This window comes from Scatophagus argus, chromosome 16 (assembly GCF_020382885.2).
Source record: "Scatophagus argus isolate fScaArg1 chromosome 16, fScaArg1.pri, whole genome shotgun sequence".
Classification (NCBI taxonomy): Eukaryota; Metazoa; Chordata; class Actinopteri; family Scatophagidae; genus Scatophagus; species Scatophagus argus.
The window spans coordinates 15,363,432-15,388,672 of NC_058508.1; the positions used below are offsets into that span (position 1 = coordinate 15,363,432).

Below are 25,241 nucleotides of genomic sequence, written 5' to 3' on the forward strand. Positions count from 1 at the left end.
GAAAAAGGCATGTTTCTAATCCCATGGTCCACTTTATTGATTTTCACACAGGAATGACAAAAACGCAAACAGTCTAAAGAGCAGACAGACAGTGTACAAACATAGATACATATTATCTGAAGAATAGATAAGGAAGAAATACAAGTAAAAAGAAGGTGTATAAGTTTTTGGCCAGCTGCACTGACAAAGAAATGGAGGTGGAACAACATGTGCCTACTCAGAATTTATGCATCCATGGCCTCCAGAGTTTAAAATCTCAGCTCAGCCGGGTCAATACTATACACGTGAGGTTTCTTTTCTTGCAGACAAGAGATTAAGGCAACCCTGAACGCATGCTCTGTTCATACTGCTCAGCCAGATACAACAAGACAATAATGTGGTTCACATGGACATTAAATGACAGAAGTGTGCTAGTTAACTCTGAAATGCTTATCAGGCTCACTTGACATTGGGAGAGTTTCATTTGGCTGGAACAAATCTCAGCTGCTGGCAGGGCATGATGGGAACTTGGAATATGGCCATACTACCAACACCACAAGGTATGATGTATGAGATTCTATGTATACTATCCAAATCTCCACAGAAAGAAAATTTCATTTGGCTATGTATGTGATTTCTTTTTTAAAACATCTTGTTTTTTATGTGACGTAACATTCGATCTCTCTCAGCAAGGAATGTACAAACATATCAGTTGTTTTTAGACAATGTATACCCAGTTTATCTCAAATAAGACAGTTTTTAAATCACAGTCTCTTCATACTTTTTGGATTCAGTAGCATCTTAATAATCCTTTTCAGAACAACTAAATACATATATCTATATATCTATATATCTATATATATTGTTAACATTTTGCTTTTGCCATCCTCCTTTGTCCTTTGGGGTCAGAGGTCACTATGGCACAATGACTTCACACGAGCTTCCTGTCTGAGTGATCAGACGCACGTCCAGAGCGCTGGTGTCGAACCTCCAGGTGTTTGCTCTGAACGCGGTCAAAATGCTGGAGTAGCTCATCATAATCCATCTGAGTGTGAGAGGCGCGTTTGGAGACCACTTGCTGTTTAGTGTCCATATACTTGGATCCATCCACAGTCCTCATGAGCTCTGGGTTGGGGACACAGCGCAAGCGGTGTGAAAGAAGCTGAAAGGCCTGGCTTTGTGGCAGCAGCATTAGCAGGCCATACAGTGCCTTTATCAGGTAAGGGTTGTTCTCCACATCTAGGAGCTGCAGCCGCAAGTAGGTGAAGATGGGGCTTTCAATGAGCTGTACCAGCTTGTCAACCTCCATCAGGAAGTCTACTGTCACCTCCAGATCTCCAAACTTTTGGATGAGATCGTAGGCGTGTTTGTAGTTCTGCGTGAGGAAACAGAGTGACACAGTGGCCACAGGGTTGTGGCACCAGGAACGATACAGGCAACAAAACAAAGCACAGCTCTCCTGAGTGCGCAGGTCTTTAAGCTGGTTGCGTAACTGGAAGAGCTCAGCCGAAGTGAGCAGGATGGTGTTGAGTGTCTGAACCATGGTGGAGGCAAATTTGAGGTCCTCCTCCTTCAGCAAGATGTCAGCCATGGAGTGGAAAATGTTCTCTGCATGAAGCAACAGACAGAGCTGCCTGATGATGAAAGCTCCTCTGTTCTCCAGAAGCTTCCTCTCCAGGCTGAAGCGTTTCAGCAGGTTGATCATGAACTTGTAAAAATAGGAGTTCATACTGGGAGTGGAGGGGGACAAGTCAACTGCTTTGGAGCCTGTGTTGGGCTGCTGTGCTGACTTGGCACTCTCTGGGACCTTGAGCTCGACTTTGTTGTCAACGCCATCACAAGAGCCAGCTTGGTCTGTTTGGCCAGCAGGAGATGATGCTATCTCAGCTAAGACCTCCAGATCTTTCAGTATCACCTCGTCAGACTCGTCGGACAACGTCTTGAGCAGCATGGGAAATAGGCTGTCTGTGTGGCGGAACATTTTGCGTGGTGTCTTGATGTACAGGTGGTAGACCCATTTGAGCACAGCTATGCGAGTCATCATGCCAGTGGAGGAGTCGTGGAGATGCCGGTCCAACACCTGAACAATACCATCCAGGTCCAGGGTTACCTGAGGCCTGTCAGAACTTGCTGGAGTGAAGAAGCTGATGTTACTGAAACCAGCAGATTCTTGTGAAGCATTCAACACATCACTGTCTGTCTCCGACTTAGGCTGCCCATCTTCCCTGGATGGCGTCCCTGTACTTTTGCCTCTTTCCTCATCCTCATCCTTATCATCCTCAGGAGTCACCAGTTTCATCAAACTATGATTACAGGCACTGGCTGCTTCTTTGGTGTTCTTCTTTCTGTCATCATAGGAGAGGCAAGGCAGCACTGCAGTTAAGATGCCAGAGGAGTAGGGGAGCATCACTCTGCCTGCGAGCTGGATAAACTCTCTCATCCAGGTCATTGCCGTGAGCTGGATCAGGTCATTTGTAAGCTTTGTTTCGTCTGCTACCTGGCAGTGGATGACAAGGATGTTGGCCATCTCAGCAAATTTCACACTGGAGGGTGTTTTCTTAATCTCCTTGAGAAACTCTCCCAGCAACACCTCACATGTCCTACGGATCTCCTTGCTGTTGTCTCCCAGGATCTGGAAGAGACCATCCAGGATCTCAGGGAGGTAGTCTAACAGGTTGATGTCTGGCACAGACTCCAGAACATGAATCCAGGAAATGATGAACTGCCGAGCATACTGATTATTGGAGTAGATTCTCTCTCTGAGCAGGGGGACAAACGCCACTAAGTCAAACTTGTCACTTTCTGTCACAATGTCTTTCAGCAGTCTGTCTAGGAGTTCAGATCCACTTTTCACATTGGGGTCTGGATCTGCTGCAAGCTTGCTGAGACCATCAAAGAGTAAGTTGAAGTGGGGCAGCACAGCTCCCCTTGCCACCTTGACTATGTTATATAGGGCCTCACAGGCATAGTAGCGCAAACGACTGTCTGAGTCGTTAAAACACGTGAGTACAGGCTCAATAAGTTCCTTCAGATACAGACCCGAGTCCTTGCCTAGGGCGATGGAGCAAGCTGCCAGTCCAATAAGACCCCCCTTTCGGCTGTGGGGGTGCTGGGAAAGGGCAAACTCCGAGGCCAGGATCTGGATGACATGTCTGATTTGAGTGGAGTTGTTCTGGGCGACAAATTCGCGCACCAGTTTCTCAATTTCTAGCGCTGCGACTTTCCGCTTCTCGTACAGTTTATCATTCAGAGCCCTGACGATGTTGGGCGTCAGAGGCGAAAAGTCCTTCTCCGTGTTCATGTTCGTAGCCGCGGTTTTACCGGATTCTTTCTACTGAAATCTAAGTTGACACACGAGAAAGCAATCTGCATTTATGATCGGTTAATAGAGAAAATACATCGGTTACACTTGCGAACGAGGAAGTCCTGTGATACAACGCAGCTGACCGGTTGCATCCGCCGGAAACACGTCACAGGTGCTACATTTATTTGGGTCCCGCTTCGCGAGTACCGCCAACTGAAATTACATTCATTGCATATGCAGCTAATGAGTTGACGCGTGATTTCGTTTAAAATTAAATAACAGCTTCGCCCCTTGAATTTTGTTCACATTTTTTTCCTTCAGCTGGCGAGGGGGGCTTTTACAGTCAACATCAGTGATGGCGAGCCGCCTCACTTTTCACTCACAGCTCTCCTCCATTATGGAGACTATGTCCAGGTCTGTTCTGAGTCAGGTGTGCAACCTGGTGGATGAAGATTCGAGAGAGCTCCGGCTGGAGTTTTCTCGGCTCCTGGTTGTTAATTCAACCCTGGAAGACAAAGTTAACAGTCTGGAGTGCGAACTGACAGCGGTGAGAAGCGACGCCCCCAAGTTGTGTCAAAGTTATCACAGCGTGGGTGTCCAAACAGTCTGCTTCAGAGACGGTGATGATTGTGGTATGTTTCACAGTGAGAGTAGCTCAGATGATTTGAAGCTAAATCTTCTACTGGTGTGCTGTCCCTTCACTTTTATTATTTCATTTTTCCTCAGAGTCTGGACCTCCTACCATAGAGGGCATCTTTGGAAAAGAATGGTGTATGAATCTGTGGAAAGACAGAGAACCATACAACCTGGAGGGAGTCACAGACTCTCTACAGTCCTCTGAGAAAGTAAGAGAAAGGTTTACAGAGGTGTTAAGTGTTTATGGTAATAAACACGGATAAAAGTAACAGAAAATATGAAATACAAACTTCAAAATATATCCCAAAATACATATAAAAAAAATACCCAGGATCTTAATATTGCAGTGGAAAAGTTTGCTTTTGCACACTGAAAAACAGTAAACAGTATTTAGGGAATAAAGATATTCTGATACATGCCTAAACCATGTTATTAAGATTATAAATGTGTATATGCATGTTTAGAATGGTAAAAGAAAAACACACTTGTCCATCGCAATTTCCCAGAGTCCAACATGTTTTTTTTAAATTGTGTTTTTTGTCTAACCATCAGTCCAAAGACATTTAATTACAAGGCTATAATGAGGAGATAAACATCGTTCCATCAACAATTCTCAAAATTTCTACAAATATATTTTCCGCAGATTGACCGATTACTTCCTCTCTAGTCTGGCAAAACATTGCTGTCACAGACGGTGTTGCTGTATTGAACTACAGTTTAAGATTTGGAGTTTTCCTATTTTTCAGTCCGTAGCAACGTTGTCTGACCAAATTATTGTGATTACTGAAATCAAAGAGAAGGATTATGTGGAGGACACTGCAGGCAGCAGCCAGCGGGAAACACTTAGCACAGAAGGTGAGAGAGTGAAAGAGTGGTTGGTGTGAGGGAATACACATAGATTTAACAGCTTTTCGAGCGTTTGACTCTGATATTTTTATGCAACAGAACATGAAGACAACATGGCTGAGGAACTGGAGCAACTGTCAGTTGGTTACTTGGCTGATAGCAGCACTTGCAGCCTGTCATGTGATCAGGATGTGTCAGTAGGTGATACTGAAGACCAGCCCATGCAGCTGATACCCATCAATGACACAGGGGAGACTTTCAACTCTTATATTATTCCAATTGAAGAGGATGACAACGACGACGACGACGATGTAGAGTTTGTTCATGAAAGTCAGCAGGCGCCAACGATGAACACTGCAGGTGGGCTCAGCCACAACAAGCAGCAAACATTAACTTGTAACATCTCTGAAAACAGGTCTGCTCCAAGTAAAGATTCACCCAATGACTGTAATATGCTTAATGTAGATACCACCAGAGATCCAAACAAGGACAAATTCTCTTGTCGAATTTGCAACAGGACCTTTTTCCACAAGGGCACTCTAACACACCACATGAAGTCACACAAATCAAACTTTTGCAATATCTGTAAGCAGCATTTCCCTCACAGGAACAATTTGAACTCACACACCTGTGTGCCTCCAGTTCCCTCCCAGAGAGTCAGTAAGTCGTGTGAGATGTGCGGGAAGACCTTTGCAAACCCGTCGGCTCTGAGGATTCACTATGTTGTCCACACGGGAGAGAAACCCTACAGGTGCAGCTTATGTGGGAAAGGGTTCACCCAGAAAGGCAATCTGAAGTGTCATCTACGTATCCATACTGGAGAGAGACCATTCCTCTGTGTTAGATGTGGGAAGACCTTCACACAAAAGGTCAACCTCAACCATCATTTAATGGCGCACAGAAATCGTGAGGTCGTGGGAGAAAAGCCCACATAAGCCATCCTAAAAACGTTATGATCCCTGTTATAAGATCAGTAGCAAAGCGATGTGAATGCATTGCGTACTACTTCTCACATTAGCAGAAGGCCCATTAATGTCCTCTTTGTAATAACGTTGTTTGTAGTATTGTGCTTAAAAAATCAGGTGTGGAGAAAATGTCCTGATTTTGTTTTTCTTTAAGCAGTTAGCACATCAGTGTTTTAGTCAGTGTTACTGTCTTTACAATAAAACACAGTCATAAATGTTCACTTGTTGCTTAATATTTTATTGGATAGAACTCTTCTAAAAGTCTGTCTAATCTAAACCCATTGCCTTGAAGTTGAAGAATCACTTTTATCAGTGGAGTCTTTACATATTCAACATTGACAATCTGAACAATGCACATCTGATGGGCCTTTGTAAGGGGCATGCAAGTGTGAGTCAAAATGGAAGGAGGGATTAACAACACAAGATTTCTTTTAAGGACAGGGAAACGTAGTTGGGTCAGAGTGGTCTGTTCAGGTTCAGGTGAATCCCATTGGAAAAAGGTCCTGCTGTTTAGGTGTGATGACAGTTCAGTACAGAATAAAAAAAAATGAATGATTTCTTGCACAGAAATGATTAACTTTGTGGAATAAAAAAAACAAAACACGTTTGGCTTGACAGCACAGTGATAATAAAATCTGGCTTCTATAACAAGCCATACAAAAACATTTTTGAACTGTGACAACATGTAGATCCAAATAACTTCTCAGTAATTTAAAGATGATCTGACAGTTTCTGAAGAAATATACCTACCCACTTGTCTGTCCATGTAAGTGACAACCAATGAGTAATGACATAGGAGGAAAAAAATTAAGCAGCAACAAAGCAAACAGGCTGAGTTTTTCTCATCTACATTGTTGTGAAGAGGTAGTTTTGATGGTCTGTGCAATGTGTGCAAACAATGAAGCACTTGTCAAAAGTAAGTATTTTGGCATTATTTGACAAAAGCCTTTTGTGGTCGGAAATCTGACACTGAGGTATGTATAACATGTTAAAATCCTATGACAATGTGCAATGAATGGATTGTAAGTATCATTGGGACGAGCAACTCACATGTAAAAGTAGGCAGCAAATGTACGTCATCTGATCTGTGACGCTTACCAGTTATGATGTGAAACTGACTCGACTTTAGGGCATCAAACATTTGCCGATGAAGCCCCCAACCAGTCGAATTAACCCAGTTCCACCCAATCAAATGACATACTAGAAATGACAGATTTTTCTCTATATCCCTGTTTGACTGCTACAACATGTCTTAGCATTAAAGCTAAAGACACAACACCACTAACCATATGGGCTGAAAAAAAAGCTTTTCTTTGATATAGATGGAGAAAATGTACACTTTACCTCTACCTCTGCAATTCATATGGACATTTTGGCACATGTTGGGCCACTCTGAGCAATACAGGGAGCACTTTTAAGTAGCAGTTCTGATCAGAGTGGACTTCTTACTCTGGACCATGAGGTTTGATCTGTCAGTTGAAACACTGGTGGTGATTTAAACCATACTTATATGCATAACATTTCCCACAGTCTACACAGCTATAAGGCTTTTCACCAGTGTGTGTTCGAAGGTGTATGTTCAGAGAGCTTTTCTGGGAAAAACTTTTTCCGCAGTCTGGACAGCTGTAAGGTTTCTCCCCGGAGTGCACACGCTGGTGCAGTTTCAGGTACGTTTTCTGTGCAAACCTCTTACCGCAAACTGAGCAGCTGAAAGGCTTCTCGCCAGAGTGTCGCCTGACGTGGACTTTTAAACTGCTCAAATAGTTGAATATTTTCCCACAGAATAAGCACTCGAACTGTTTGGCTGGCTTCACAGGTTTTGGCTGAATGGCGAATTCTTTGGTTGCATTCATGTGGATATTGTTCGTATAGTCGGAGTACTCAGCGGTAGCTGAAGGAGGGTTTGTGTTGTCAATCAGAGTGCTCATCGTGGCATCATCTATTAACTTGTCCATAATTGTTGGCTGTGTGCGTAGTTGTGACTGACTGTCAGCCATCATGGGGAAGTTGTTTAATTCCCCTGAGTGAAGCTGCAGCTCATCGACTGATCTATGAAGCATGTTGTCCTCCTCAAAAATCCCAGCAACTGTCAAATGAGAACAAATGCAGTTAAATCACAGACACTTTTGGTGTTATAATTATCTGGTGTTTTAAATTCAAACTTACCTTTTCTGTTATCTGTAAGCCTCATCTGTTGACCAATGGGATGATCATCATATGTCTCCTCCTTGACAAAGATGAGATCAGGCTCTCTGTCTAATAAGTCGATTCCCTACAAACAAGAAAGCTTCAAATACATCATCCACTCAATTAACTGATTGCACTGGAGAAGATAAAAACAGTCAGTGAATGGCTCACTGACCTGCGCTTCTATGCTTGTCATAGCAGCAGGTTCCACCGTCTCTTTTCTTTGAGATGGGAGTTTATCTTCTCTCCACAGATCCATGCACCAGTCCTTTCCAAAAACTCCATCGATAGCTGGAGCAGATTGCTGCTGTTCTGGAAGAAGAAGCAGATATGAAATTGTAACCTCTTATAGCCCGGATGGTAAACATAAGTGAAACACACACCAATATCAAATGAAACTTACAACAGCATTATTTACGTTTAGTTCATTGTTGAGGACTGAACGTGCACATCTGACGATGCTGATCTGGACAAACCTGCGTTAAGGGGGCTGTGGTTTCCTCTAAAGGCTAACTAACCTGCTATAACACTTACTAACAGTTAGCTGTGTTATGCTATGGCAGTCTAGAAAAACCAAACCGTCCTGACCTGCGAGGTGTCTGCGGCTGACACTGTTGACATGTGAGGGATATGTCTGCGCCTCCCTCGCTGCTCTCAGCTGGACCTCCAGTGAGTAGCACCTCTTCTTCAGCGCCTCGTTCTCCGTCTTGTGCAGGGATATCTCGGTGTGAAGGACGGAAGAGCATTCGTCCGCCAGGTTGCCTATTTCAACCAAAGCCGCCTTCGTTAGCTTGTCCAGGACAGCTGCCAGCTGCGTGCGAAAATTTCGGTTCGTGGTGTCGCACATCATCTCGACGGGGAGGATGAATATTTCGAAATTTTGGCAGGATTCCCAGTTTAGCGACGTTGCCTTTTTAATCAAATGTGCGATAGCGTAGCGCCGCAAGGGATTGTGGGAAACGGGTCCGGAGTAGAACGTAGGACACGACACACCCGCTTTACCGCATGACACACACACCGAGGTCTGTTTCTAACCCTACCAAGTAGTTTTGGTACGTAAGCATAGCCTTAGTTTAGTTATAACAACTGTATGCCTCCCCCTCCTCCCAGTTCTTTATTTACACCATTTTGAATAGAGAACTGATCACACACCCTCGTTTGCCTTCCCCACGCCATGTGTGATCAGACCTAAACTCAGAGTTTTTATCACAAATATCAGTGCATTCTTCCCAATTTGCCTGACTGTACTCAAAGTTTCTTGATTGTTCTTCAAAAAATAAGGTTTTGGAATGTTATCATTGCACATTATGTATGTTAAGACATGTGAAGTGTTTTTTAATGTCATCTCAGCTGTTTACAGTGGTACAGTACACAGTGAAACAAGGCAACATTTCTCCATGGACCAGGTGCTACACTACAATACACAAGAAAAGTCAAAACAATGCTATGTACATGTATAAACATACTGTACAGCTTAATACAAACTGTACAAAGCTGTACGTAGTGCATACTAACAAAGGCATACAATACAAGAGAAAACAGTAAACACAAAATCAGCAGCAGCCTCTGAGAATTGAGGAGTCTTATGGATGGATGCTAAATCTAAATTTACAACTGAAACTGCAACTTTTCAAAACTTTATCAAACTTAGTTTGGTCTGCTACCATTCACAAATACTAAATTAACATCTATTCAGACACCCCTCCATAGTAATCCTAGTATTATCCTTCATTCTGCTGTCCATAAGGGGTTGGGAGCATTTAAATCACCTACTGAAATGACTGGTGACCCTGTTTGTCCCATAACTTCCTCCAAATCCCCAATGCTAATTTTCAAGCAAGGACTAAGTTTACAAAGTTCTCTAAATTGTACTTCCCTAATCTCCCCCCTGTTAACACACACTCTATCAGAGATTTTAGTTTCACTTTCTGGTGCTACACATCAGATCTTAAAAACATTGCACAGCTTGCTTGCTTCATTTTCGGTACCAGTACGTCTAATTCTTTCAAACCCTGATGTCTGGCCTTTTGGTTTAGCTTCTTGCTGCCTACAGAACATCTGCCATAAATGCAAGAACTGTATGTTTTTCCATAATCTGTGTTGTATCAGTGCAGAGGGAGCACTAGTTATCACCAGTCTGGTATTTTCCACTAATTCAGTCATTTTTCTCAAGGCCTCTGCATATGCCATCTCAGCTCTCACTTTTTCAGTCTACACGGCCCTTATGTGATGTTCACATCCGCTGGAGGAAATCACACTGGTTTCCACCACAGTCACAGCATTGGTTAGCTTGACATTGGTCAAAGTCATGGTTCCTGCCACATTTTTCATATCTTCAATGTGCTGTACAGCAGAGTGCATAATGTACCAGTATTCTCTCTCTTGAAAGCTGATGTCCCAGATTTACTCTTGCTGGCATTGAATGTTGAATCTGCCACTCTTCAAACCCACAAGGAGACTCAGTCTGAGCTCTCCTTATATTCTTTAACATGACATCTTCATTTATCACTCCTGTCATGTTAGTACTATTCTGAACTATAGCTATAATAATAATAATTATAATAAAAGATAGTGTGTTGATACAGTCACGAAATGACAACTGCTCATTTGAATCAACATACAGTGGGCAGAATATCAGAAACACCAGTGTCTCATTTGACTTTAAAAAGCTCACAGGAACTACAATAATACATTAAATTTGTTGGTAGCACACAATTAATATACACATAACTGTAACTTATTGTTCCTGTGATTAAAAACAGTAACATTAGCACTGATAATTATATTAGAGCTTTTTAAACATTTTTATTTCAATAGTTTTATATATTTAAAAAAATCTTTACGTTTTATAATAGTTTTGTATTTTGGAGACTACTTTATCTGCTTTGCATCACTTATAATGATGGGTGTTTACTGCCCCCGAGTGGTCAGTTTGAGGAACTACAACATCACTAATTTCAGTTAAGTAATTAAATTAAAATCAGGTTTTATTGTCACATATTCAATCATAGACAGTACAACGCAGTGAAATTATTTGGTGCCTAGCTCCAGAACGATTCTAACAAATAGATAAGTAAAGTAATGATGAATCTAACAATAAAGTATAACAAATTCTAGCAAATTGATATAATAAAAGGGGTCTTTGGTTGAGATTAATTTTACTCATGTTCCATAATGAATTAATGTGTTAGATTTCTGTTGACTCCTCAACAGCTCCATTGGAGCAGTGCTGTGCTCTGTGGCACTGTTGTCACTGATTCTCTACCCATTTGCTAGCTTCTAATTAATGCAACCCAGTGTATTAATATTAATTAATATAATTGGCATCGCTAAAACATATGATTTATGGATTAGTTCAGTTGTCACCAAATCTGGATCATTTGGAAGGGACCTGATTAATAATCAGATATTTGAAAGCTAAGTAGCAGATACCGCATACTGACCTGTTTCCATTACATTTGGACATTGGTACAGTTGATGCACAATCTGGGGCCAAGATAATTTTATTATACAGAAAATAATTCAATCAAACAGCAGGAGAAATTACATTTGACTGTCTGTTTTAAGTGGTTCCATTTATGAATGTCCCACTAAATGTCGGTGCATTAGAGTCACTACCATACATGTTCAAGCTAGGATCTAGATGTACCGCGAGGTGTTTTTTCAGATTACAGTTCTTTGTAAAACCCTTGCCACACTTGATACAAACAAAAGGTTTTTCTCCGGTGTGTGTCCGCTGATGCATATCGAGAGTGCATTTCTGAATAAAGCCCTTTCCACAAATGGGACAGCGGTATGGCTTCTCCCCAGTGTGTGTGCGCTGGTGTGTATACAGATGCCCCTTTTGTGCGTATCTCTTTCCACAAAGTGTGCACCTGAACGGTTTCTCTCCCGTGTGACTTCTTTGGTGTATTTCAAGCTGGCTAAAGCATCTGAAGCTCTTGCCGCACTGCAAGCAGCCAAACCTCTTAGCAGCCGAGTTCCTCAAGTTGTGAAGCTTCATATTCCTGAGCACACTCAGGCTTTGGGAGGCAGCATTTTGAGCCAAACCTTTCCCCGCCTCAAGGTTTGTGTGTGCAGGTGTCAGCAGTGGATTCCACTGCACTTCCCTCCTCCCTGGTCCAGTGAGAGACGACTGGGTGCTCAGGATCACAAAGCTGTCAGGAAACAGAGGCTGCTGATGTTCTGCAATGGGTTTAGGACGCTGGGTCTCATCTGGACTCTTCTCAGTGTCTGCGACTGCTTCCCTTCCTGTAGATACGGCCAGATTAAAATTCACAACATTTTTACCTTGATGACTCTGAGGCCACAAGCCAACACTCACTGGTGTCTCAATAAAGTTTAAGAAATAAGAACATTATTTTTATATACATATTATGTTCGTTAAGGTACCAGCCAACTTATGGTCATTCATGCAATCAATGTCCATTTTATGATACCCAAAGGCAGAAAGCTGTCCTGAGTCAAACGGTTTTCATACATTTGACACACTGTTGTGCAGGCAAACTTTGATTCAATACTCACTGTTTTCACCTGTTTTATCTTGTTCGGTGCCTCCATTGTCCAATTCTGATGGCTCTTCCTTTACAACTATCAATTCAGGCTGCTCTTTTGATGGATTTGGGAGCTAATGAGAAAGAGTATATATATATATATATGGTTAGCACCTGATCCAAATAAAATACATATATGACAAACAATATGATCAGCGTAAGACTCACTTCAGGTCCTGCTGCTGCATGCTCTTCACCTTGATGCAAACTGTTCCTCTCGGTGCACGAAGTTATGCTTTCCCATGGACTCTCACTGGGATGCAATAAAGTTAGATTTAATACACCAGTCAGAGAGAAACTGACAGCAAAGGTCATGATAGAGATGTTATTTATGGTGGCGGCACAACACAGACACACAACAGACCTACAGGCTACACACGGGGGAAAGAAAAAAAAAAAACAAGCCTACCTTTTTATGGCAGGTCTCGTCCTGTCAGGCTCTGGCACTCCATCCTCACAACCGCCCCTCACCACTGAGCACGCTGCAACTGCTGCGTCCTGCCTGCTCCCCTGTGCAATGAAAAGCAATTTCTCCATCAGCTGCAGTTTCTCTGTGAGCGAGGCAATCTCGTTCCGCCCTCGAGTTATCTCTATTTTCAGCATCTTAGACTCGATCTCGACCAGTTTGCTTATTTCCATTACAGCTGTTTTGGATAACGCGTCCATGATGGAGACGAGCTGTGTCTGAAAGGAAAAGACTGTCGACATGGTTTTAAGGTTGCTTTTTGGTACGCGAGATGTACGCGGGCGAGTTGAAGCAGTCGCGAGGTCTTAATGTTCACTGTAAAATGAAGTTACAATGTATTACACGAGAAGAGCAGTATGTGCATGCATGCCCACAAGATCAGCGAGGGTCTCTTGAAAACTCAAGTGGTTGAATTGGACACAGCGTTGCCATCTACCGACTGGGAGTATGTATAACAACCACACTCAAACCTACAAAATTGAGCTGTAATATTGACACCGCTTCCTTTATCCATTTAAGCATCTATCGGTGTTGCGTTTTCCCCCGCAAACTCTTCTGAAGTGTTTTATTAATTGCCATTTTTCAACTGTTAGTCCACACATTGACTTTTTATGTCGCCATGAATATTTACTCAGAGACTACAGTGACCAGAATGCAGTGCGGTCTAAACACAGAATGTGATTGGCTTACGAGAACTCGTGTCAGGAAGTAGTGCGTCGAAATACGTTTGCCGACTGAAAATCCTCCTTATGACAATCTGCTCCCGTGATTCTCAGTTGGTAAATAGCTTAATTTTTCGGAAAACTGCAAAGTTAGAGCTCGAATGTCTCAAATGTTTATTTATGTCACTAAATGGGCATCGCTTGTCTGGCATATTTCTAATACTGGCTAAAGCAGTATCATGCAGAAATAGCTGGAGTTTGACGCTTCTGTCACCAGTCAAGCTTGCCCAGTACTCTCTTTGCAGTCTCAGTCTAATTACAGAATTGACTGCAGTATTTATTCAATAATATAGTATAGTAATATTTCAGAAATATGCCTCATATACTGAAACACACTTGAACTTGAATATTAACAGACGCATCACGATGACTTGCAAAACGGTGTTGCAACTGACTTCCTTGTATTGCTCAAAGCCTTCTTTTTGTTTGTTGTTTTTTCTCTCTCCCTTCTACCCAGTAACTCCTTTATTCACACAGATCTCTCATGGCTGGCAGAAGAGTCGTGGTCTTCCCTTCCTCAGTGGAGCTTGGACCGGTGCTGGCGCATCTGGTGACATCTCGGGCTGAGAAGGCCATCCTTTCTCATGGCAGATTCACGCTGGGGCTCTCTGGAGGAAGCCTTGTGTCCATGCTCAGCAAAGAGCTGCTCGCCCTGCCAGACCTGGACTACAGCAAGTGGGTGGTTGGTTTTTGTGATGAGCGACTGGTTCCCTTTGATGATCCAGAGAGCACCTATGGGCTCTACAAGGTACCCATTCAGGAGTTGTGTTTGCTTGCATGTGTCATGGTTATATTAAGGTGTGGTTCTATTACTTAAGTGTAAAATGTAACTTTTTTTCTTTTTTCAGAATCAGTTGTTTTCCAAGGTCAATATCCCTGACAGTGGGATCTTAACTATTGACACCTCTCTGCCAGTAAACGAGTGTGCTGAGGACTATACACGCAAACTGAAGGAGGTGCAATAGCTTTCTGATACTGTCCTGCGACCAGTTATGGCGTTCTTTTAGGTTGTGGCATTTTGCAGAATATTTACACAATTGTTTTGCTGATTTTGAATGCATAGGCCTTCCCAGGTGACAGTTTCCCTGTGTTTGACCTGTTACTGCTGGGTATGGGGCCTGATGGACACACCTGTTCCCTCTTCCCAGAGCACCCTCTTCTGGAGGTGAGGGCCATACCAGAATATTAATATATGCACATATTTTTTTGCTTGAGTGTGTGCAGAAATATAGCTCTGCTCTGATTCTCTACCACACATCTCAGAGATGATTAATGTGATTAAATGAATTAGTGATTATAGCTTTGTTTGAAATGCTTGTTCCATATCTTATGAAAAAGCACCAGTCTTTTTACAGTTTGAAAGAGCATCACTCCACATCTTGACATTGAACCATGTTGGACAATGTTATTTTGGAAACATCTATAAATTTGCCACTGGTCATTAAGTTGAAAGGTTCTTTCATGCCCATCCTGCAGATGTTTCTGTAAAAATTACCTCTCAGCTCTGGAAATATGTATTTTTCCTGCAGTAGACATATGAAACACATTATTTAATTTACTTCTGGCGGGCCTAGTAATTGAGGTCTGGAGGCATGTAGGGATTTAGCCTTTGATGTTCTTGATTTTTTTTTTTTTTTTGTCTAAAAGAACAATTTGTGTTTTTTTCTGTACAATCTACATGCCTGTGAGGCAGTGTGGCTCATGTTGCGTTATGTATTTAATGGTTACTGAATACGTTTGGGTTGTGATTGTCACATTCCCATTTATTGGTAACTGTATGTATTGCACATTGATAGATGATTGCATTTGGGTTTGCGCCATATTTAGGAGACCAAGAAGATTGTGGCCCCCATCAGTGACTCTCCCAAACCACCTCCACAGCGTGTAACCATGACTTTTCCAGTGGTGAACTCTGCACGCTGTGTAGCTTTTGTGTCAACAGGAGGAAGCAAAGCGCCCGTTCTGAAGGTATTGAACATACATATTTCAAATTCCTAAACCAAAAAACTTTTTATTGCCATGACACAATAAATCAGCTTTGACTAGTTTCAGACATGAAATAAGCTGAATATAAGACAAAGATAAAATAATAAAAATTAAAAAATGCTATTAAACTGTTTCTGAGGGATAAATTACATGATTCAGTGGTTGATGGACCAGTAGAAACCATGACTAGACTAAAACTAAATAAACCAAAATGAATGTGAGGACAAATTTCTGCATCTATTCAATTTCAGCTGACTAAAAACAACTGATGGATCAGCACTTTTATGACCCTGGAAATATGATTCCTACTGAATTTTGTAATCAGATAAGATAAGAACTTTATTGATCCCACAGGAAATAGTCCTGTCATACTGTAACACAGTTACCTTTTTTTGCAGGAAGTGCTGGAGGGAAGAGATGGCCCAGCTTTCCCAGCGGCCCGTGTCATTCCTGCTAATGGCGAGCTCTTCTGGCTTGTTGACGACCCTGCAGCTGCCTCCTTAACTATCCAGGTAGAGAGGCCGGGCTCAGGGGCCAAACTGTAGAGCTTTCCATCTACCGTGCAAAAGAGAGGGAGTGAAAGTATGAGTGAAGAGACTGGAAAATAGTGCAGTACATTTCTGCTTGCACACAAAAGTGCTGTTGGTTTATGAAAGGTAAGATAATGAGATAGGATAGAAGTATAAACAAAGAAAACACTGGGGACAAATGTAATATGCAGCATTGTATTTAGCATTAATTGGAGGTTAGTTAGTGTGTGTGTCAGTCAGAAGTCCAGTTTTGTTCAAGGCAGCACCAAACAAAAGAAATCCTGGCTGTAAAGTTGAAGAAATATGTATTTTTATTTTTCTTATTGGGTCAATTAACCTACCAAAGTTAAGTTACTGTAAAATGTACAGTTCTTCTGCTCCTCAACTCTGAGTTTTGCTCTGTAAAATATCAAACCCAGTCACATTTTGACACTGATCAGCATTCCTTTAGCACTTACACTTATTTTCATTAAACTAAAAAAAGAAACGTAATAAAATAAACATTTGACTCTTGTGTTAAGTATGCAGTTGCTAGTCCATCCCCTTTAAGATCGCAGCACATCCCACCCCTTTAAGCTCAATTTAGCAGTGTGTGTTGTCACATCAGGAGCTGCTGCACAGATTTTGCTGCTCTGTGATGACTGCGTCAAGTGAAGCGACAGCTCTCACGTAACACCCAGTTAGATTTGTTTTCCTGATATCTCCTTAATTTACTGTCGCAATGCGCGGTGCCGCTCGCTTCACCGCAGTCCTGCTCCCTTTGCTGCTGTTCTGCTGCATTCCTGCGCGGGGATATTTTGCGGAGGAGCGCTGGAGACCCGAGTCCCCGCTGCTCGCTCCACGGGTCCTCCTCGCCCTGGTGTGCAGAAACTCCGAGCACTCTTTGCCGTATTTCCTCGGTACTATTGAACGCCTCAACTACCCCAAGGACCGTATGGCTCTGTGGTAAGTTGCCCCTTGAACGTGTTTAGTTTTTACTCCCAAGCTAGTAAGCAGCTAAGACGCAAAGGTAACATCTCCACTGCTGGCTAAAGTAAAAGAACATTTTTTCTTATCGTGTCTTCCTTAAAGACATTTGAAAGTGAGCATTGTTGGTTATTCGGGTGACTTTATCAAGAAAGAGTAAAAATGGGGCGGACCCTCGGGCTAACATGAGAAAGGGAACAGTAGCTAAGTTGTGTTGAAGGTTAAAACTGTGCAACAAATATCATTACGCGAAACAACTAACGCCGACTACAAACCACGAATGGACGTTTAAAGCAATCTCAGGAAGCCCCTGTTTGTCGGACAGAGGTGAGCACATCTGGCCGCTGAGCTCCTCGGAGGGACCATGCATTGATCTGTATACGTGGAGGGGAGGGGACGATACTGACTTGTCCATGGGGGGAGCTGTATGGTTTCAAATCTTAACCAAGAGAAATATCATTGTATCCGCACACACCCATGACATTTAGCCTACATCCAGTTTTCATCCCCCCACCAGCACATAAGACCTCCTGACAGTCCGTTAGACCTGGCTAGTAGAGTGATTGACGTGATCATGTCAGGGACCACACACATTTTATAGCCCAGACATCACCAACCTCAAATCTTAGCACTAGGGAGCTCCATTGGTGATGCGTTTTGTTGGCATTACTATAGAGGGGAAGTGGAAATTGTAAAGCATGTTGCCAGGGTTAAGTATAACCAACAGTTTTAGCCCTCTTAAGGGCACTTTGTGTAGTGTTCATCCTTTATAATGAAGTGTTGAGAAAAACCTATCACAGGACAATCTGCCTTTTTTAGGCCAGCCTTGAATATTCAGTCTTGTGCTAAATGGTTATGGAAGCTAAAATCTATTTGTATTACGCCCCACTAAACATGTCTTTTTGTAAGCCTAACACAGTCACACCTTATCTGTAAATTCTGACATACCTTACTTTCCAAGGAAATTGCCCAGTGGTAAGGGTAAATTGATGTTCTAGGCATTTAAACATCTGTCTATTATGCTCAGTTTCAAGCTGAGGAAAGTGAAAGGGTGGTGTTTTTCACATAATGGTTAAACAGTATGCTCCATCAGCCCCTTTTGCTTATACCCTCAGAGATCTGAGCAGTTTGTCTGACTGCCTTGTGAGCTCAGAGATGTTTGCTATCAGCAAAATGATGAATGCTTTCACTGTACCGAGCAGCTTTTTAGCAGTGAAGTTGTTTGATATCCCCTTTTCTTGTTTAATGCTCTGGAAAACACTTGTGTGGATATGTTTGAGGTAAGGATAATTTTGTTTGGACATGTTTTGCAAGCACATTAGGCTTCACCTGGATAAGGCACACAGCTGAGATGTAAACTCTACATGCTTTATGCTTTTTCCTGAAGCTTTTTTGGTGGCTTGTAAGCATACAAAGTCCCTGGAATCAGAAAGGGCCAAGCTGTCATTTAAATCTTTGGTGTCTACAATTAGCCTACGTCTCTGTTACACTAGAGCAATGGTAGACTAGATGAAAGTGAAACACCATTGGTGGATGTATGTTTAGAGCTGCAGTAATACCAGGTTCATGAGGCGGAAAAGTCAGTATGATTCAAAGTTTGTAAATTTGGAAGGATGGACAGCAAGATGTGGTTTAACAAGGAGCTGCAGTGTTCTCACAGATCCATGAGGAATCTGCCAAGGGAACCCAGCTTGGCTGTCGTCCCACTGAGCGAAATATAAACGCAGCTGACTTTAGTGCAGCTGTTCTGTGTATGCAAGAAATACCGTTCACCTACAATACACAAGATGGCTAAGAAAGGAAGGAAGGAAGCCTGTGGATGTTGTGGTGCGACTTCTCCATTTCTTGATACAGATGTTCAAGCAGATGAAATGACTAAGATTAACAAGCCTTGATTTCCTTCCTCTGCAGAATTAGAACTTGCTCGCAGTCTGACTTGTCTCACGCATGGCTTCAGGCAGTTTGAATAATTTTCTTCTTTCTAAGCTGCTGCAAACAAAAGTTTCACTTCTGCAGTGCTGTTTCTTGAATGTAGTATGGTTTTCCTTGTTCTTTGATATAACGTTCCTTCAAGCGTGACATACTACACTACTTTATATTGACTGTACGGTTTTCTGATGGTATCATTACCACTTGTGTCAGTTCTCACAGCTGGAGACAATAAGCTTACAGAAAGTGAACACTGGGTTTTTGTTATTTCGGTCGGGGTATCGTCTTTCAACTCTTGTCGCAGCTTGAATCCAGCTTGCTACATTCAGCCATTGTTACTGTTTCCCATTTATTGACCTAATTTGTTCTTAATGCTCTACTTCTCTGGTGTACAGTCATTTACATATGTTGTACAATGACAGGGTAGCAACTGATCACAACCGGGACAACACCACAACCATTCTGCGTGACTGGCTTGTCAAGGTGCAGAACTTTTACCATTATGTTGAGTGGAGGCCAAAGGAGGAACCCAGGTTGGTTATTTACCAGAGCTTCTACTGCAATGTTGTGATCAATTAAGGCCACTCACAGCCAAACAGTTCAGTCCGATTAATATCCAAATTTCTCTTGTAGACATTATGAGGATGAAGAAGGTCCGAAGCACTGGACAGACCCCCGTTATGAGCATGTTATGAAACTTCGGCAAGTGGCACTGGAGTCAGCTCGCGAGATGTGGGCAGACTACTATATGGTAGGTCAACTAAACTACTCTTTACAGGCACAAAAACGCAGACTGACATTTAGAAATGTTCTATTTTTAGCACTGATCCAATGCTTCTACCCACATTATCTTTATTGGTCAATAATAGTAGCAGGAGTTTAAGTATAGAGTCAACTCCTAAGTGCGACTACAATTGTAATTTATGCACTGGGAAGGGTGTTGAAAATTGACCCAGTGATGTTTTTCCGTCTCTCATGGTTAAAGTTTATCTGGTCTGGTTCTTCTGGATGCTTACACTGACACAAAGCATAACTCAACCTGAGCCATATTTTAAAACCCAGCTCTGTTCACATTTCTATTTGTATTCCTCAGCCCAGCCCATATTGTCTGGCTCCGGTGGGGTGTAATTTTGAAGGAAAGTGCCTCCAGAATTGCAATAATTTTGTGCTACAAATTTTTGGAAGCTGTCTTAGCATTCTCCCTTGAAAACAGTTTTGAAATGAGCAGCTTCTGTTTTCGTGTCCCATTTAAAGGCACAGTGTGTTTGTAAATATGCCATTCAGTGGTGTAGAAAGTATGCAAGAAAGATCCATTGTTGACTCTCATTCTGAAGTCATCAAATATGGACAACCTGGGAATGAATCAACTATGTGTCTCCCAAGTTGTTGATTCATTCCCATAAACAACACAGCAAAATAATGAAAAAAATCCAGGCAGAGGGCAGGTCATCTGCACATACGGACACTGCCACACACTTCTAGTGGATCATAAACAATAACTTGGTGGTATTATTTTTATGTGAATCTATACATTGTCTTTAAGAAATTTCTGCACAGTATACCTTTAATCTTTACTGCCTGTTTCCACCATTTTTGAAAGTTTTTTTAATGGTGCCTAAGTGACTTTATGGTGTGCCAGACGTACACTTCTTTGACTGTTCACAAACATATTTTACAATATTCTCTTCCTTTTGTAGCTAGTGGACTGCGATAATCTCCTCACCAATCCCGATGTGCTCTGGAAGCTGATGAAAGAGAATAAGACAGTCATTGCTCCAATGCTTGAATCCCGTGCAGCCTATTCTAATTTCTGGTGTGGAATGACCTCCCAGGTACCATGCTGATGATTGGGTGTCGAACATTTTTTTTATTTAGTGACTGCTCTTGAATCCTCACTGAATTGTCACTGTTAATCGTCTCTCCGTCTTCAGGGTTACTATAAGCGCACCCCTGCCTATATACCCATGAGAAAGCAGGTGCGTAAGGGCTGTTTTGCAGTTCCCATGGTCCACTCAACCTTCCTGATAGACCTCAGGAAAGAGGCATCCAGGCAGCTGGCCTTCCACCCGCCACACCCACAGTACAGCTGGGCTTTTGATGATATCATTGTATTTGCCTACTCTGCTCAGATGGCAGGTATTTTACAATTCATTGCTCAAATACGAAAATGTTACACATTTGTCTTTAACTTTTCTAACCTTAATATTACAACTCCCGATTAAGAAAACATGTGCATCCTCTGCTCTCCACAGATGTCCAAATGTATGTATGTAACAAAGAGACCTATGGTTACCTCCCTGTGCCTTTGCGATCCCATAATACTTTGCAAGATGAAGCTGACAGTTTCTTGCACTCTCTTCTAGAGGTCAATGGTGAGTAGCCTGCATTCAGAGTGAAGGCTTTTCTTGTGCATCCAACTTTTTTTCCCACTGACTTGAAGTCAGTATTCTACACTCTGCTGCTTAATCTAGTGATAACTACCAGCATGGGTTTCTACGCATCATTTAAAACCATTTCTGCATCCATCTTCCCTTTCACCGTGTAGTGCGAAATCCCCCAGTGATGCCTTCAAAATATATACGTGTTCCTAGAAAGCAACCTGACAAAATGGGCTTTGATGAGGTGAGTAACGAGTGATGTGAAGATGGAGTCTGCAAAAATGGTCTTCTATCCATTTCTTGTGCTGAAATCCTCCCTCTGCTGTTAGAAGTCTGTAATTACATCAACTCCACTGTTGCCAACCTACAGGTGTTTATGATAAACCTGCAGAGGCGAACTGACCGCCGAGAACGCATGCTGAAGGCATTATACGAACAGGAGATTTCATGTAAGGTCGTTGCAGCTGTAGATGGAAAGTAAGTTCATTCTCTTTAATGAACTCTTTGGAGTTATTCAGTATTTGGTGATTACACCTGTCAGTCATTTCTCATTCCCAATTTGTTCTTCTCTATTTCAGAGCGCTGAATGTCAGCGATGTTCATGCTATGGGCATCCACATGCTCCCTGGCTACAGTGACCCCTATCATGGTCGCCCACTGACAAAGGGGGAGCTAGGATGCTTCCTTTCCCACTATAACATCTGGAAAGAGGTGAGCCTCAGAAGCCAAGTATTTGAACATTTGTGAACCAGGCAGATGGGTTATGTATAAATAAATCTGTGTCTGGCCTTAGATTGTGGAGCGACAACTGCACACCTCCCTGGTGATTGAAGACGACCTCCGCTTTGAGGTCTTCTTCAAACGTCGCTTGATGAACTTGATGAGCGAGGTGGAGGATGAAGGACTTGACTGGGATCTCATGTGAGTGTGTGCTTCCTTCACGGTCTTTAGTTTTACCTCTCTTCCTCTGAGTCCTCACCTTTCCTTTCTGTTTCTCTCTTCCAGTTATATTGGTCGCAAGAGAATGCAAGTGGATCACCCGGAGAAAGCGGTGCCTAATATACACAACTTAGTGGAAGCAGACTATTCATATTGGACATTAGGTTATATGATATCACTGCAAGGTGCAGAGAAGCTTTTGAAAGTTGAACCACTGAAGAGGGTTTTGCCAGTGGATGAGTTTCTTCCTATCATGTACAATAAACACCCTGTGTAAGTGTTTGTGTTTCCTAGTAAAAGTACACACACGTAATGTACACATGTATGTGCTCGAGAGTTTTTGTCTTTTTCACATTATACTCTCCTCCACAGGTCTGACTATATGGAACAGTTTGAAACCAGGGACCTGAATGCATTTTCAGCCGAGCCTCTTCTAGTGTATCCAACACACTACACAGGTGACCAAGGTTACATCAGCGACACTGAGACCTCCACAGTTTGGGACAATGACAAGGTTCATACAGACTGGGACAGAGCGCGCTCAGGAAAAACTCGTGAGCAGGCTGAGATCAGCACTGAGGCCCAGAACTCAGATGTGCTCCAGTCACCTTTGGACAGTACAGCACGGGATGAGCTATGAGAGGAACTGAATGAGACCCATGGATTTAGACCTGCTTAGGACCGTAATTTTTAAAATCATGTTTCATCTTTGATTTTGCATCACAGCAGAGATGTGGCATTAATGAGATGTGACATCAGAGTTTGTAGAAAGGTTTAATTTTTCAATGTGTGACAAGTTTAAAAACAATCAGGTGTGTCCTGTGTTTTCTGTCATGTTGTCCTTTTGTAGTTTTTACCTTTTAAAGGCACTAGACTTGCCATTTGAAATGGCATTTGCAGTACCCAACCTCTGTCTGTCATACAGAAATGAACTTATACCTTAACAATAAATGTAACTAGTCTGTTGAAGTTCAGTCACCAGGCAGTCCTAATTCAACATTACAGTGTGGAAAGCTTCTTGTCACTGTGCAAAATCAAGACTGTCACAGATTTTTGTGTCTTAAAGCTGCACTAGAAAATTTTAACATACCAAAAACTTCCACCTCTCTTTCTCTGTCTCTTTGCTGCCTTGCATCACTTTGTTAAACCCCTCCATCCATTTGTTAACCCACAAGTTGAAACGACAGCAGGAGTCAGTCTTGGCAGGGACAGGAGGCCCTATGAAACCTAACACTTCGTAAGGTCTGATCTCTTGTCTAACTCTCAAAGAAACAGAACATCCCTGGCTTCAGCAGCAGCTAGATGCTTTTATGTCATTTTGCGCATGTGTGCTCTTGCATCAGGACACTGTGTCTACGTGTGGACCTGAGTGTTTTGTACTATATAGTGTTGTAAGCAAATGAGGCCTACTGCAGCTTTAAATCAACTGTCCAATTCATTTTTTCTCTGTTATGCAAATCCAAGAGGAGAAACATCTGATATTTTTTTCTTTAATCGTCAGTATTTTCTTTTTTAAACTTCATATTGCTGTGTTTTGAATAATGGGCCAATACTTTAGATGCTTGCAGTATGGCTTTACCAAAGCAACAAAACACACAAGCAACAGTCACAGTCCACTCAGAATCAGAGATTTGCAGGATTGCTGTGGAGTATATAGCAGAGCGATTTGTTGTCCCTGTTTCTCTTGTCACCACTTTTGGATCGTTTCCAGGCTAACACCACTAACCAGATGTTGACATGGTTATTGGTGAGACAAACCACTGTACACACCTCAGATTGGGTGGTTTTGGGAGGAACATGGCTATAAATGCTTCATCCAGCCGCAGTCAAAGGCACATCACTCTCTCCACTCCGTCATTCATCATCAGTTGGTATTTATCCATCTAGATCAGACATGGGCATTTCATGGCCCGTGGGCTACATACAGCCCTTTGGGCATCCCTGTCAGTATGTCAGTCATAAACAGTCATAAACACAAATGTTCAAGTATTTATGCTATGCATGCAATACAACTGTGTTGCTTTTATTTTGGAAAGCCTGGCGTTTTTATTATTTACGTATGGACACACATAGAAATTAATTGCCTAGCCCTGATCTAGATTATTTTGGTGTGAGTTGCCAAGTTCTGGTGATATTGGCTGTAAAGATGCTTTGTGCTTCTTGTCCATGAGAAGGTGCCTTTGAGTAGAGAGAAAAATAGTTTCTGCTTCTGAGCAGAAAGAAAATAGTTCCTCCATGAAAATGTTCACAACAAGGTCTGTGGAGGAACCGGTTCATGGTGTTAGTAAAAAGACATTGCTGTTGAGTGGTTAAAATGTACTTTGAGCACCACAAGCAAAGTACCATTTAGGTCCAGACATTTAAATTCAGCAGCTTACACCAAAAACAGTCCAGATGGAAAAACAGGTAATTTTGACTTTGGAGTGGACTGTCCCTTTAAAGCTGAATTTTAATATTTGGGATGGGCACGACTTGATAACACTCCCCTGCAAATGATGTAGAGTTTGGATCTTTTTGTTATTAACCTTGCACATAAGTGTTAGGGGTGCATTGTGCCAGTGAGAAATAAAATATTTTATGTTTAAAGAAGTTGAAATTTTTGCTTATGTTGGTTATGCATATTTGTCTTATGACAGTGGAACACTATAGCCAGCAACAAGATAGTGTAAATAGACAAAAGACACAAGGAACCACTTCACCTAACTTTGTTTTGTAGAACAATTTTGCACTTTGTGAGGGAAAGTGTTCTTGTATTTTTGTGACAGAGGTATAGTATTTTGCCTCAGATGGCAGCAACTGTTCCCTGAGACCTCCATGTATGACTACGCACATACACTGTGTACACTTGTGTTATC

At 42.1% G+C, this 25,241-nt stretch overlaps 5 protein-coding genes across 7 annotated transcripts; 3 read left to right on the forward strand and 2 right to left on the reverse strand.

Annotated features, from left to right (window-relative positions):
• Positions 1-12: 12 nt before the first annotated feature.
• vac14 (vac14 homolog (S. cerevisiae)) lies at positions 13-3,416 on the reverse strand. Its single transcript, XM_046414712.1, has one exon. It carries the CDS (start codon positions 3,278-3,280, stop codon positions 911-913), a length of 2,370 nt encoding a protein of 789 aa, XP_046270668.1. The 5' UTR covers positions 3,281-3,416; the 3' UTR covers positions 13-910.
• Positions 3,417-3,465: 49 nt separating this feature from the next.
• LOC124072932 (zinc finger protein Gfi-1b) lies at positions 3,466-5,822 on the forward strand. Of its 2 annotated transcripts, none has more exons than XM_046414728.1 (4): positions 3,466-3,915; positions 4,010-4,149; positions 4,666-4,774; positions 4,865-5,822. In XM_046414728.1, the coding sequence occupies exons 1-4, from the start codon at positions 3,639-3,641 to the stop codon at positions 5,698-5,700; spliced, it is 1,362 nt and encodes a 453-aa protein (XP_046270684.1). In that variant the 5' UTR covers positions 3,466-3,638; the 3' UTR covers positions 5,701-5,822. The 2 variants fall into 2 exon arrangements, with proteins under 2 accessions (XP_046270684.1, XP_046270685.1); XM_046414729.1 differs by having other exon boundaries at positions 4,010-4,128.
• A 513-nt stretch (positions 5,823-6,335) lies between these two features.
• On the reverse strand, positions 6,336-13,379 carry LOC124073570 (zinc finger protein 567). Its single transcript, XM_046415873.1, has 8 exons — positions 12,880-13,379; positions 12,639-12,723; positions 12,442-12,544; positions 11,483-12,168; positions 8,506-8,947; positions 8,093-8,229; positions 7,897-8,002; positions 6,336-7,816 (listed from the first exon to the last, which is right to left on the reverse strand). Exons 1-8 carry the CDS (start codon positions 13,176-13,178, stop codon positions 7,203-7,205), a joined length of 2,472 nt encoding a protein of 823 aa, XP_046271829.1. The 5' UTR covers positions 13,179-13,379; the 3' UTR covers positions 6,336-7,202.
• A 211-nt stretch (positions 13,380-13,590) lies between these two features.
• On the forward strand, positions 13,591-16,695 carry pgls (6-phosphogluconolactonase). 2 transcript variants are annotated; one of them, XM_046414745.1, is made up of 6 exons: positions 13,591-13,715; positions 14,116-14,406; positions 14,507-14,614; positions 14,722-14,823; positions 15,486-15,626; positions 16,043-16,695. In XM_046414745.1, the coding sequence occupies exons 2-6, from the start codon at positions 14,143-14,145 to the stop codon at positions 16,187-16,189; spliced, it is 762 nt and encodes a 253-aa protein (XP_046270701.1). In that variant the 5' UTR covers positions 13,591-13,715; positions 14,116-14,142; the 3' UTR covers positions 16,190-16,695. The 2 variants fall into 2 exon arrangements, with proteins under 2 accessions (XP_046270701.1, XP_046270702.1); XM_046414746.1 differs by having other exon boundaries at positions 13,612-13,715; positions 14,136-14,406.
• Positions 16,696-16,755: 60 nt separating this feature from the next.
• colgalt1a (collagen beta(1-O)galactosyltransferase 1a) lies at positions 16,756-23,355 on the forward strand. The gene is made up of 12 exons (XM_046414723.1): positions 16,756-17,119; positions 19,492-19,602; positions 19,703-19,820; positions 20,767-20,901; positions 21,001-21,205; positions 21,322-21,441; positions 21,615-21,691; positions 21,818-21,924; positions 22,026-22,158; positions 22,241-22,368; positions 22,453-22,659; positions 22,759-23,355. The coding sequence occupies exons 1-12, from the start codon at positions 16,896-16,898 to the stop codon at positions 23,024-23,026; spliced, it is 1,833 nt and encodes a 610-aa protein (XP_046270679.1). The 5' UTR covers positions 16,756-16,895; the 3' UTR covers positions 23,027-23,355.
• Positions 23,356-25,241: the final 1,886 nt, after the last annotated feature.

What these genes read in the sequence shown, in the direction of transcription:
- LOC124073570 (XM_046415873.1), bottom strand. Translation starts at nt 13,178, where the DNA reads ATGTCGACAGTCTTTTCCTTTCAGACACAGCTCGTCTCCATCATGGAC. An exon ending in ACGAGACCTGCCATAAAAAG is followed by an intron (nt 12,724 to 12,879) that starts GTAGGCTTGTTT and finishes ATTGCATCCCAG; the next exon opens with TGAGAGTCCATGGGAAAGCA. An exon ending in CATTCATAAATGGAACCACT is followed by an intron (nt 8,948 to 11,482) that starts TAAAACAGACAG and finishes TGGTAGGGTTAG; the next exon opens with AAACAGACCTCGGTGTGTGT.
- LOC124072932 (XM_046414728.1), top strand. Translation starts at nt 3,639, where the DNA reads ATGGCGAGCCGCCTCACTTTTCACTCACAGCTCTCCTCCATTATGGAG. An exon ending in TAAGAGAAAGGTTTACAGAG is followed by an intron (nt 4,150 to 4,665) that starts GTGTTAAGTGTT and finishes CCTATTTTTCAG; the next exon opens with TCCGTAGCAACGTTGTCTGA. An exon ending in GGAAACACTTAGCACAGAAG is followed by an intron (nt 4,775 to 4,864) that starts GTGAGAGAGTGA and finishes TTTATGCAACAG; the next exon opens with AACATGAAGACAACATGGCT.
- colgalt1a (XM_046414723.1), top strand. Translation starts at nt 16,896, where the DNA reads ATGCGCGGTGCCGCTCGCTTCACCGCAGTCCTGCTCCCTTTGCTGCTG. An exon ending in ACAAAATGGGCTTTGATGAG is followed by an intron (nt 21,692 to 21,817) that starts GTGAGTAACGAG and finishes GCCAACCTACAG; the next exon opens with GTGTTTATGATAAACCTGCA. An exon ending in GTTGCAGCTGTAGATGGAAA is followed by an intron (nt 21,925 to 22,025) that starts GTAAGTTCATTC and finishes TCTCTATTTCAG; the next exon opens with AGCGCTGAATGTCAGCGATG.
- vac14 (XM_046414712.1), bottom strand. Translation starts at nt 3,280, where the DNA reads ATGAACACGGAGAAGGACTTTTCGCCTCTGACGCCCAACATCGTCAGG.
- pgls (XM_046414745.1), top strand. Translation starts at nt 14,143, where the DNA reads ATGGCTGGCAGAAGAGTCGTGGTCTTCCCTTCCTCAGTGGAGCTTGGA. An exon ending in ATACACGCAAACTGAAGGAG is followed by an intron (nt 14,615 to 14,721) that starts GTGCAATAGCTT and finishes TTGAATGCATAG; the next exon opens with GCCTTCCCAGGTGACAGTTT. An exon ending in GCAAAGCGCCCGTTCTGAAG is followed by an intron (nt 15,627 to 16,042) that starts GTATTGAACATA and finishes CTTTTTTTGCAG; the next exon opens with GAAGTGCTGGAGGGAAGAGA.